The following is a 14,068-nucleotide window of genomic DNA, read 5'->3' on the forward strand; positions in this document are numbered from 1 at the left end:
AAGCAACGGACATCTCTGTTGCTTATTTTAAAGCTGTCTCGCTATGTTAAACCCATTTAACATAGCTAAAAAGCAACGGAGATCTTGCTTTCTCTGTTGCTTTTGTCCACAGCTCTGATGTACTGCGCAGGCGCACAGTACATCAGAACTGCCGCGGATGCCAGACATCTGCGGAAGGGCAGTAAACAGGCATTATACTATGCCATTATTTAAGAAAAGTAATAGTTTCTTTTCATAAATAATGTCATGGTATAATAGCAATAACCCACTTCTGGGTGTGGGTAATGCTAGATTTACCCACAGTTGGCTTTGTTTGGTCCCGAGGGCGAACCACGCCAACCGTGGGTAAATCTAGCATTACCCACACCCATGTGTGGGTTATTGCTATAGTAATTACAGCTGTGGGGGTAGCCACATTCTTTGATTTCCTGTCCTTGCCTTTTTAAGTGGTGCATTGTGAAATATTTTCTGCTTAAAAACCTCAGCTTTGGCCGGCTAAGAACTTGGTTATATTCAACTGGACATATAAGAGAATTTAAGTACCTTTATCTGCACTTTTTTAAAAAAAAATACAGTATTTAATTTGATTTAAACTGTGTTGAAGGAATATTTAACTCAAGTGGCAGTTATTCTGCTCTTCAGTAATTTGAACTGAAGCTAGTGTGTTATTTGCTAGTAATTACAGGTGTGGGGGTAGCCACATTCTTTGATTTCCTGTCCTTGCCTTTTTAAGTGGTGCATTGCGAAATATTTTCTGCTTAAAAACCTCAGCTTTGATCGGCTAAGAACTTGGTTATATTCAACTGGACGTATAAGAAAATTTAAGTACCTTTATCTGCACTTTTTTTTAAAAAAATACAGTATTTAATTTGATTTAAACTGTGTTGAAGGAATATTTAACTCAAGTGGCAGTTATTCTGCTCTTCAGTAACTTGAACTGAAGCTAGTGTGTTATTTGCTAGTAATTACAGGTGTGGGGGTAGCCACATTCTTTGATTTCCTGTCCTTGCCTTTTTAAGTGGTGCATTGTGAAATATTTTCTGCTTAAAAACCTCAGCTTTGGCCAGCTAAGAACTTGGTTATATTCAACTGGACATATAAGAGAATTTAAGTACCTTTATCTGCACTTTTTTTAAAAAATACAGTATTTAATTTGATTTAAACTGTGTTGAAGGAATATTTAACTCAAGTGGCAGTTATTCTGCTCTTCAGTAACTTGAACTGAAGCTAGTGTGTTATTTGCTAGTAATTACAGGTGTGGGGGTAGCCACATTCTTTGATTTCCTGTCCTTGCCTTTTAAGTGGTGCATTGTGAAATATTTTCGGCTTAAAAACCTCAGCTTTGGCCAGCTAAGAACTTGGTTATATTCAACTTTACATATAAGAGAATTTAAGTTCCTTTATCTGCACTTTTTTAAAAAAAAATACAGTCTTTAATTTGATTTAAACTGTGTTGAAGGAATATTTAACTCAAGTGGCAGTTATTCTGCTCTTCAGTTATTCCCACCCACCCTCCCTGTTTTTGTTTTGGTGTTAATCTTAGTGGCCTTGAAACTGCCCGCCCCTCAGCCTGCCTCTGGGCCCATCTCATTTGCTCACTCAACTGAGTGCAGTGAGATCATATTCTGATTTCAGGCACTCCTACTGTGTACAAAGAGAGCATCTGGGAACAGACAAAAAAAATTAAGCTTATTTCCTGCCTTTCCTGTTAAGTGGTATAGACTATTTGTAGGCTTCTGAGCCCCCAAGCCCCTCTGTGTTTGAGGGAAGCCTTCAAGCTTGCTTTTTTTTCTTATAACTAGCCAGTTTTCTAGTTTCAGCACTCAAATCTGTTTCTTTGATCTCAGCACTTGTTCAGATACAAAAAAAAAAATGTATCTGCTTTTACTGTACTTGTGTTTCTACCTACTTCATTTTACTTTTGCATCATCTTAAAAATACTCAATTGTATTTATTACTGCTTGGTGTAACTCATTCTAAGCCTTTTGGTTTAAACACTTGGGCTTCGGACCAGTTGTTTTGCACTGAGAGGGTTTGTGGTCTGCACTGTTGTGGCAGAACAGGTAGCTTACATCCTTCTAGGTTGGGAACTGCTGATTGAGGGCTCAGTGTCTGTTATTCTAAAAGTGTATTAATTCTGGTTTAAGCACTTGGGCTTTCAGGCCAGTTATTTTACATTAAGAGGGTTTGTGGTCTGCGCTCTTGAGGGAGGAGAGGCTGGACTCTGCCCTTCTGAGCTGGGAATTTCTGGTTAAGGCTTATAGTGCATGCATATCTGAACTGCTTCTTACCAAAGTTGGTGCGCCTTGTTTGCTGTGGCATAGACTGGATTTGGGCCTGCTGGATCTAGCTTTGTTTGTGTAACTTGAGCACTAATCCAGACATTCTCTAAAGTATTCAATTGTATTTATTACTGCTTGGTTGTAACTTGATTAAAGTGTAGCTATCATTCTAAGTCTTTTGGATTAAGCACTTGGTCTTCAGACCAGTTGTTTTACATTAGGAAGGTTTGTGGCAAGCACTGTGGTGGCAGGACAGGTAGCTTTCATCCTTCTAAGTTGGGAACTGCTGATTGAGAGCCCAGTGTCCAAGGGTATTAGTTCTGGTTTAGGCACTTGGGCTCCAGGCCAGCTATTTTACATTAAGAAGGTTCGTGGTCTGCACTCTTGTGGGAGAAGAGGCTGGACTCTGCCCTTCTGAGCTGGGAATTTCTGGTTAGAGGTTTATAGTGCCTGAATATTTGAACTGTATCTTACTGAAATTGGTACACCTTGTTTGCTCTAGCATAGACTAGATCCAGGCCTGCTGAATCTAGCTTTGTTTATATGCTTGTTGTTTGTTTGCTTGTTATTTCCCTGGAAGCTAATTCCACCTAATACATGGCTTCTCAGCGCTTCTGTGGATCACTAGTGATATCTGCATTGCTTACTGTACTAGTTCCTTGTTTCACTTGAAAGAAAGTTACTGTTTGTCATTTTTGCATTTAGTTACTTGTAACACATTGCACTCAAGTTACCTGGCACTTGCTCACTAAAGCAATTATATAAGTCAGCACTAAAAATTAAAAGCACTACACCCTCACTCCCCACTGGCCCTTGTTTTCAATTATTAAGGAATTCCCAATATTATTCTAGCATGTCCAAAGGTCAGTTGTCAATCTCCTCTCTGGTCCAGCTGGTGAATCTGGGAATCTTGAGGCAATGTTATAACTGCCTCATGTACACAGACAACCCTCTCCTCCTCCCACATAACACAAATACTTGCGAGAGATGCAGCTATTTAGCCAAACTGGAGGCTGAGCTCTCTCAACTCAGGACTGGCAAGACCAGACAGGAGGAGAAGGCAACTACACACACCACAAAACCAGCCTCACATAATGCTACCACACCACTGATTCAAACACATAAACACACAAAGACATACTCGGAGGCTCTGAGTAAAATTTACCTAAACAGCAGAGGCCTCCAAAGCAGACACCCAAACAACTGCTACCTCAAGACACCACACAAGCAACACATAAACCACAAAAGCAGTGTGCAAAGCAGTCACAGCCCTTAAGGCCAAATACAACGCCAAACATACTTGTCATAGGTGACTCCATAGTCAGACACACTGACGTCCCACTCACCAGGCTGAACAAGGAGAGGGTCACAGTAAGCTGCCTATCGGGCGCTAGAATCCGCCACATAATACAAGCACTCGGGTCACTCCACGGCAAGTACAAATATGACACAGTCATTGTCCATGCTGGTGTGAACGACCTTAGACGTACCTCCCTGGACTACATGAAAAGAGACATAGAGGAGCTCTCTGATTATGTAGCCCAGGCAGGTATGACCCTGACTCTGAGCAGTATCCTTCCTTCACCAAGAATGATGCCACAATATAGAGACAAGATGATCAGCTTTAACAATTGGCTTAATGTCTGGTGTCATTCAAAGGGGATCCAGTGTCTGTCTGCCTGGGATGACATGCTTGATAAACCACGCTGCTTCGCAAGGGACGGCTTGCACCTGTCACCCCTGGGATTCCGGATATTGGCTAAGGCTCTTGCCACCCCCATAGTGCCTTTTTTAGGCAAGGCTCAAATTCTAAACCTACCACCCTAGAAAACAAAAATGGGAAGAAACTGAGGGTAATGCTGCTCAATGCCAGAAGTCTAAATCTCAAAATGCACGCACTCGAGGCCCTTCTCAGTATGGAGAACATCGATGTCTGTGCTGTAACTGAAACCTGGTTCAAGGCTCCTGAGAGCACCCCGGCACTATTAGGTTTTACCTCATATCATGCGTTCCGGCCCCAAAACCCAGACCACACCAAAAAAGGAGGGGGTGTATCCATATTCATAAAGGATACCCACACCTCCAGGTTGGTGGCAACGCACGAAGCTTCGGAAACCATCCAGGTGCAACTAACCATAGGCAAAACTGCTCTACATATTGTAGCATGCTACAGGCCACCCTCTCAAACTCAGGATCCCCACACAGCTTCCGGAAGATACTGGAGGGTATAAATGTATCTCCAAACACCATCATATTGGGTGACTTCAACTACCCAAATATAGACTGGGAACATTACTCAAGCCCTAACTTTCTAGCCCAACGGTTCCTGGAGTTCATAAATTCAAATGCCATGGAACAGCTAGTCACTGTTCCCACGAGAGGAGAAAATATACTAGATCTCATTATCACAAACATGGGGACAAAATGCTCCACACCGGAAGTATATCCCTCATTGGTGAGATCTGATCATAAACTAATCTCATTGGAAATCCACATCCCGCCCCCACCCCAAACAAAAAAGACCACAGTGAAGAACTTCTCTAAAGCAAACTTCACACTACTCAAGACTGGTGTGGTATCCTTCAAGGTCCCTGAGCCAGTGGAAACCACAACACAAGCTGCGGAAGCCCTTACAAATGCCTTCTATGAACACCTCCAGGACTGCATGGATCAGGCAATCCCAAATAAAACCAAGACTCTTTCCACAAAGGGAAAACGTCCAGTCTGGTGGACCCCAGCCATTAACAAACTTTACAATAAGAGGAGAAAGCTATTACATGATAGAACAAAATCCATAAAAGGGAAGTCACCCCTGATCATTATTAGTAAAAAAATACGAGCACTCATAAAATCAACTAAGGCCAATTTTGAGAGAAAAATTGCCATGGATTCAAAGGACAATCATAAGGCCTTTTTCAGCTATGTTGGGAACCTGGGTGGAAACTCCCAGATATGATACAAAAATCACTGAACCCACAGACATTGCCAACATACTGGCAGACAGGTTCAGTGCAAACTTCACCCCTCTCCCCTAAAGGAGAGATAACTATCCCAGCGGAGTGTAGCCTCCCAGACATCTCAAATGCGCAGGTGAAAGCTGCTCTCTAAAGCTAAAAACACAGCATCAATGGGACCGGATGGTGTCCCCGGCTGTGTGCTACACAAGCTAAAATGAGGAATTAAACCCGCACATAAGGCAGCTGTTTAATCTCAGCCTTACCACAGGATACGTGCCCAAGGAGTGGCGTACGGCAACTGTGGTCCCACTCCACAAAGGCGGTGCCTCTATGGACCCTGGTAATTACAGCCCCATAAGCTTAACAAGTCTAGTCTGCAAAGCTATGGAGAGGATCATAATGGAGCTCATAAACAAAGATATAGGGGACTTGCAGACATTGGACCCGACCCAGTTTGGCTTCGTCAAGGGCAGATCATGCCTTTTGAACTTGGTCGACTTCTTCGAAACAGTCACCAAGGCCATTGATGAGGGAAAGGCAGTCCATACAGCCTACCTTAACCTTGCAAAGGCCTTCGACACAATACCCCACTCGGGTATTGTAGAAAAATTTACCAGCTTAAATGTAAACCCATATGTCACAAGATGGGTTGCAAACTGGCTTAAGGACAGAACCCACAGGGCTAGAGTTGCTGGCACTATGTCAGACTCCAAGCCGGTCACAAGTGGTGTCTCATAGGGCTCAGTCCTGGGCCCCCTATTGTTCGGCATCTACTTCTCAGAAGTACAGGCCAACATGGGAGGACTTTGGCTGACAAAGTTTGCAGACGACTGCAAACTGGGCGCCATAGTGGAACGTGCATCCGACATGGATATCCTTCAGAAGGGACTCATGGAAACAGATAGCTGGTGCCAGAGCCATGGCCTGTAGTTAAACGCCAAAAAATGTATAGTCATACCCTTCGGGAAAAACAAGGTAACCCCAAGCTACCATATAGGTGGCAATCCACTAAGCACAGAAGAGGTTATCAGGGACCTGGGGACCCAGGTTGACAGTGGCCTTTCTTTTGACACTCACATTGCTAAAGTGGTTAGAAAGACCTTCTACATTGCCCACCTGATCATGAAGGGATTCACATCCAGATTTAGTGAGGTCATTGTTCCCCTGTACTCTTCACTTATCAGACCAATGATCAAGTACAATGCTCCATTCGGGATGTATCTCACCCGACATCTGTAGCAATTGGAGAGACCCCAAAAGTTCCTCACCAAAAGGATAAACTGACTCCAAAATCTGTCATATGCTGCCAGATTGAAGAAACTCCAGCTCTATTCAGTTGCATACCGTCTGCTCAGAGGTGACATGTGCCTGACATACAAGGCCATGTCCAACCCAGAATTAATGGACATGCTCCACCTCAAAAAATCCAAATCCACCAAAACCACTAGAGCAAGCGACTTAAACCTTAGCATGGATATAAATAGGATGTGCTGGAGGGATAGATTTATCACTCAGAGACTCCCTATGCTGTGGAATAAAATCCCGGTCCATGTGAGGCAGAGCACCTCGCTGGCTCTGTTCAAGAGAAATCTTGACTTGTGGATGGGAGACCATAGGTTTATCCCAGGAATCATCTCTGTGTCACTGCTGGACAGAGGCACAACAAACTAATGGGCACAGTATTTTTTCATATAAGGGGTGGCGTAAGCCACAAAAATTTGGGCTAGGCTTATAAATGCCTTAGGGCAGATAGCCTAGTATAAACCTATGAACCTATGAACCTACAGCTAAACAGGATTTCTAACCTGTAGCACACTACTCTGAATTCTTGAGTACCATAGACTGATGCACATTTAAATCAAAGCACCACCTGAGGAACAAGGTAGAAATCCTGTATAGTTGTAGCTCTGTCCAACAGAAAGGGCTTCTACTCCATTAACTGCTAGGTCATGTTTAATGCTAAGGGAATCATACTTATTGTGCTGGCAAATGGTGCTTGACTCCCCCACCTCCAAAACAACAGGCAAATGACAGTTTGTACAAATCAAGGAAACCACATAATTACATTGTTATTAATGCTTTAAACTCACTTCTCACAAGATATATGTATGCATTTACACCAGAAATGTCAATTTTATACGATTGCCAATCACCTCTTACTGTACCCAGCACTCCCCTGGAGGTGTCTATGGGCCATCTTGGAAGCCTAACACCCCTGTGTCATTGACCATATAGTACATTAATTTTCCCTGAAATAACATAAGAAAAGTGTAAGATAACTAGTTGTAACAAGGACAGCTGTGATTAAAGTTAATAAGGGCTGCCTATCTCAGAAAGGAAAATGCCTGCCAAAAATTCCTATGCCAGCAGTGAACTATAAGAAGTTTATACAGATAAAGTTCCATTTTTCAATGCATATATAATATATATATATATATATATATATATATATATATATATATATATATATATATATATATATGTCACATGTTACCAAATCAAGCTCATACTCACACACTTGAAAAACACAGTCATACCTTAGCAAGATTAGAAGATGTCTTTGCAAATAAATCAAAATGAATAGCAGCCTTCTGTGTTATCCACATACAACTCTCCTCATCATAATAATCTATAATTTAGATTCAGGCCACTGAGCAAGGTGAGGATGCAAATGAGTTGTGATCTCATGAGAATTGCTGAATCCCAAATGTTTGTGTTTGTGTAGCGGGTATAAATTTAGTGTTGGCCCTACCTCAATGTTAGTTGCTAATGGAATGCAACTGTGAATGATTAGTGTGAGGGAGAAGGAAGACAACAGCAATTTAGCCTACCTAACCTGCAGTGGGTGTGTCACCCAGGATACACTTACAAAGAGTAGAAGTCATTGTAGCAAGCTTTTAAATGAAGATGAACATCACATATTTCTCAATATGGTTCACTAATAACCAAATTCTACTCCCTTTGCTGAAAACAGTATTTTACTGTCATGCAATTTTATCATACATTTTAATGATAATCATACAAAATGTCCCATAGACTGCATGACTGAGAGTACAGCACAGATAAGAGAAGAATGAACACAATACAATTTGAAGACAAAGATGCATTGTTGAAAACAAAATTCATAAATGCTTGATTGATCACTCATTTTACTAAATATGTAAGCTACACATGTAAAAATAACTGAGAGTGTACAAGTGCACATGTCCTGTTAATACAGTGGATGAAATGGGACTTGCTTGTATGTACAATTATTTGCATCAGTGCTGCAAAGCTGTTTCTGTGACAAACAGAGATAAGACACACCTAGTGTGTTTTGCTGTTTCATTAGTCTGACAGTCAAATCCAGACTAGTGTAAAAATCTGCAAGGTGTGTTAAAAAGTACTGTGTAATGTTTATGTTTCCTTTTTTAAATATTAATTTTTGTGAGAAATGTGGCTTACAACATATACAGTGAAATTGTGTAATAAATTCAAATTAATATAAGTGGCTTATTTGATAAAGACAGCGTGTGTGTGTGTGTGTGTGTGTGTGTGTGTGTGTGTGTGTGTGTGTGTGTGTGTGTATGTGTGTAGCTTACCTAATAAACATGATAAAACACACGCCAAGTAGTATATGTAAATCAAGGTTCAAAGTCCCACATTTAACTTTTAGTGATGAAAACGTATGACTTTTTTTACAATATTAATGCATGCAAAACTTTGCTAATCTCATCTGCACTTTGCTCACCTCCCTTAAAACATGGTGTAATGGCCCCAACAATCAGACGTCAATTGCATAAAAGATATATTGTTACATTGTTTGTTTTCCCTTGAACAAACATACTAAGCAGCATTACGTAGTGATTAGCAAGGTTCCACAACAACTACAGGTCTACAACACCTTCAGACAATAGTCAGACATTGTCAATTTCATAAAAAATACATTGTTGCGTCTTGCTGACCATTGCACAAACACACTAAGCAGCTTTGGGCAGCGGTTAGCATGCTTCCACAACACCTGCAGGTCCAGAAGAAAAACAGACAACATGCAAACATTATTTAATGAAATGTTTGACAGAATTTTGTCTTGTAGCAAATGCAGTATTTTATGTTTTAAACAAACTCATTTATTTATTTATTTATTTATTTATTTACTTAATTACTTATTTATTCATATTAGTTAGCTGGGGTGCAGTACTGAGTACAAGTGATCAATTTCAGTCTCACTCCTTAGGTAAAGAATATATAGGAATCTCTGACTTACATCATTACATTAACAAAAGACTGGCCATTGAAATGAAAACTATTTTTACCCAAAAAATCTTTATTGTAGGGGTCGAATGTTATTCTTCATATATGTTCAGCTGGTAACATTGTAAATCTTTTCAGATGGATGTGTATTATGGTCTAAATTTTAGAATGGAAAGCTGAATCTGATTGAATGTAAACTGTATTGTGAATTAGATGCAAATAATTTCAACTTTTTTTCCACTTGTTTCTTTTGCCATCTATCCCTGTCTGTATTTGGTAATCTGTGCATTTCTTATTTTCTTTCCAGATACTTTGTTGTCACGTAACCTGCATCAGTCTATTCTGAATCTTGCAAGAAAACAAAAGAACTGTGTAGACCTTAACATTAGTTCTGGAAACCTTAATACAGAACTGCAAGAAAACAAGAGAAATTTTGCCAAACTTGTCAATAACATTCAATCTGTGTGTGAAGGAAAAGAACTTCATGATTTAATAATACGTGGTAAAGGTTTTCCATTATTTATAAATTACAGTAACTAATTCTGAGGTTTGTGAAATTATATTGAAAGTGACACTGCATATTACATCCTTAGAAGAATATGCAGGGACATGAATGAATACTGAAATTATACCATCCAGAAAACTGCAAAATTTTATACTGCATTTTTAACATACTGGATAATCTAAACATGAAGTTTATGGCAGAACTTTTAATGGTCATTTTATCAAAACAAAGAAATAAGTCATAAATCCATGTAACACAATGTGTGCCGGTTACCACTGATGACAGCACATAAAATATTTTCACCTAACCTTTGCTTCCACTTCCATTATTCATTAATCATCAGTAAAGAATACTCAAGACTCATTTCAGGTATTTTAAGATTTTTGACAATGGGAGTACAAAAATGCAAATTATTCACATAAACCTGCTACTGTCCCCTACAATCTCAATATATTTTCTTTAGTTGGTGTTTTTCATGACCAAACATCAAAGATTAGCTGAATCCAAATTCTATACAACTTTTATATGGCAGACAGACAAACTACAAAATGTGTAGAATTTAGATACAGCTAAATTTTGATGTTTGGTCATATACTCCAACAAATAAAGAAAATATATAGAGATTGTGGAGGGCAGTAGCATCCTTATGTGATTAATTTGCATTTTACACTGCCATTGTCAAAAACATTAAAATACCTGAAATGAGGATTCTTTACCGATGATTAAGTAATGATAGAAACAGAAGTGAAAGGCAGCACAGTGGCACAATGGATAGCATTGTTCCCTTACACCAAGAGGTTCTCTGGATTGAATCTTAGACAGGGTGCCTTCTGTGTGTAGTCTGCATGTCCCCCCTGTGTTTGTGTGGGCTTTATCCAGCTGGTCTACTTTCCTCCCTCATTGCAAAAACATGCAGTAACTGGACTGAACACTCTTAACTGGCCATAGGTGTGAGTGTGTGATATGGTAAAACTACTGCAGCAGGACTAGCCACCCAGCAGTTTAAAACCTTGGCTCTAGATGATTGCCACTGTAAATGTGATACCACAACCCCATATGCAAAAAAGGGGGCTGGATGGAGATAGAACTACTTATAATACTATGTGCATAACAGCAAAGGAATTTTTTTTAACTAGGGAAGTCTAATGACCGGCTGCTGTTCACAATACACATCACGATGCATGATTCTGTCATAGTTTATAAAATGTGTAGTAACATACATTAAAACTGCTTAGCTTGACAGACGCAGTAACCCAACATCAATTCATATCACCTATTTTTCTGCCTTTGTGGTTAGAAAAATCCAAATCTTTTAAACCTCTGAGTGGGTTTAATTACATAATTAGTTAATATTACCCAATGATCTAATAAAAAGGAAAGCATTATAAAAAAGGCAAATGACTCTTGTTTTTTTTTTCCTGAAAAAAATTAAAAAGAAGAAATCAAAATTGAGCAATCAGTTTGTCTATCAATGTACTGATATCTGCACTAAATCTTATAAGTCTGGAGTATGCACAGCATTTAGTTAACTGCTGAAATTCATGAGTTAGGAATTTAGCAGTAATGGAAGTTCAGTGTAGATAATGTGTATAGTGCCTATGGATGTAAGGAAGCTTGTGCTTGTTAATGTCTGTGTTCTAGATGTGGAATTACTTAACATTTTATAGTCTGTTTAAAACTTCTACTTTCACTGTGGACAGACTTTCAATTAATACTTCTAGTGATTTTAATATTGTTTTGAAATCAAGTCTAGAATATTCAAATCCATTACGTGCAGGTCATTAAAATGGGCCAAACAGGAAACACATGATGGAATGGAGGATGAATCCAGAGATTTCCATCCCAATGTAGCAGAATATGCTTGTTTTACTCCAAAATCATCATCATAGTAGGTTACATTACATTGTATTTCTCAAGACTGAACTACAGAAAGCCCATCTATCTGAAATAACAACTTTCACAATTATTTTAAAGTCTTAATGTAAACTCCATGCATTATCTAATCTTACAGTCACCCAAGTTCAAATGTAGATCTTACTATCCTTAAGGTTATGGGCTGTAAAGCATATCATTAATATTAACTCCTCTATTTGCAGAATAAACCTTTTTAATGCCTTACAGACCAATAAGTTTTGGAGTACTTTAAGATGTAATCTCTGAATATTGTGTAGCCTAAATGAGGACAAAACAAAACTAGAAAAGGAAATGGGCATAGATAAAAATCAGGAATTATATGAACAATGTGTGCAATGTGGATATAGGAATACATCCTTATAATGCACAAACTGGCACTTAAATATAATGATTTAGTTTTAGAATCCCCTTTCTATTTTCTTCACAAAACTGCTACTAATTCTGAATGGGCTCAAAGTGAAAATGCTTAAGGAGCACAGAGAACACAGCTGTTTATGCATGAAAATACATTTATTTCTCTGTACATATCCCCTGGCATTAATTTTTCTATACAGTTATCTCCTTCAAATATTATGCAGTTTATTCACTTTAGCTGGTTCATGTCTTACACAATCATTACTTCTTTTTTGAGAACGGGCAACCTGTACATCGCCACTCCAGTGGTGCAACAAACATTCACCAGCAGGTTTTTAATGTAATTCTCTAGCAGGGTGGTAATGTCCACTGAAAATCAAGTCTGCTGTTTCATGGCAGCATATTAAGCTGCCGTGGAGCTCAGACTGTAACAGACATAATGGCTGCCATTACTTTACACTCACTAAGCAGAGCTTTTGTGGTTTGGTGAGTGTAAAATAAAATAAAAAAAAAAATAATAAACAGAGTGAGTGTGGGTGTTTATGTCCATATGTGTGAGAGTGTGTGTTTGCATGAAAAAAAGTGAGGGGGATCAAGTCATTATTTTACACTCCCTAAGTTAGTTTTGCTGTTTAGAGGGTGTAAAATTAAAACAAACAAATAATGAAAAATATAGAAAAGTGTGTTTGTGTGTGTGTGTGTGTGTGTGTGTGTGTGGGGGGGGGGGGTATGACAGAGAGAGAGACAGACAGACAGACAGAGAGACAGAGAGACTGATCTAGCAGTGGATGCAACTCTTTTAAAATTAAGAGGTATAGATACCTGGAGTATACCGGATGCACAATAAATGATAACCTGTGGTAAGTAATCCTTTATTCGACCATGTTCGTACAATCAATAAACATTAAGCACTTTCATCCACTACTGTGGACTTCATCAGAATGCCATTACCAATGGCTCATAACAGTTTAAATTACTTTTTTGGTGCCAACTCCGCCCCCTTAAATAACTTCCTTAAAGGCACATTGTTACATATATGATTAACTATACATCTAAATGATTGAAAACTTAAAAATATCAATTTCAATGCATAAAAAATAATTCACATATTCATGCTGTCATCTATCTATACAAAAATAATAAAATTAATATAATTAATATATAAAAAAATGAATATATGTATGGATATTCATCTATTAATATCAATTATCAACTTTAAAATAACTTGATAGGCATGGACAAAAATTCATATAATAGTCAGCGAAACTGTAAAATATTATACTACGCGAAGTATATAAAAAATAGAAGAAAACATAAATAATCACATATTACAAACTAGAACATCAAGTAATACAAATATAAATATAATGTTATTGTGTTTCCAAAATAGGTTTTATCGAAATAAAATCATTCAGTCCTGGTTTCCTAGCAGCGTCAGTATAAATTTGCCAGAGAACTTCCTTTTTACTCAATAGAATCTTGTAATTACCTCCCTTAGAGTCTATCTTCACTTGGTCAATAATACCAAATTTAAAAGTGTGCTCATTACCATATTCAAATATATGTCTACTTAGCGCGTTGTTCATATCCTTATTTTTAATAGAATACAAATGATCGTATATGCGTTTCTTAAAACAACGTTCAGTTTTCCCTATATAAAATCCTGAACAGAAACTGCATTTTGCTAGATATATTAAATTCTTTGTGTTACAATTACCCCTTAGAAATTTGATAGTAGTCCTATTAATATTATCTAATATAAGATTCTCTGTTTCTAATATAACGTAACATTCTTTACATGCGCAACATTTTTTAGTACTACC

General features: G+C 38.4%; 1 protein-coding gene across 1 annotated transcript in view; it reads left to right on the forward strand.

The window, feature by feature from the left end:
- The window catches only part of LOC122808178 (CD209 antigen-like), a 621,345-nt gene that overhangs the window by 254,010 nt on the left and 353,267 nt on the right, over positions 1-14,068 (forward strand). The window contains exon 4 of the mRNA XM_044079145.1: positions 9,780-9,974. Coding sequence (XP_043935080.1) covers positions 9,780-9,974 — 195 coding nt within the window. The remainder of the gene's footprint in view (positions 1-9,779; positions 9,975-14,068) is intronic.

Source organism: Protopterus annectens, chromosome 8.part0 (genome assembly GCF_019279795.1).
Source record: "Protopterus annectens isolate FY-2018-M chromosome 8.part0, PAN1.0, whole genome shotgun sequence".
Lineage (NCBI taxonomy): Eukaryota > Metazoa > Chordata > Ceratodontiformes > Protopteridae > Protopterus > Protopterus annectens.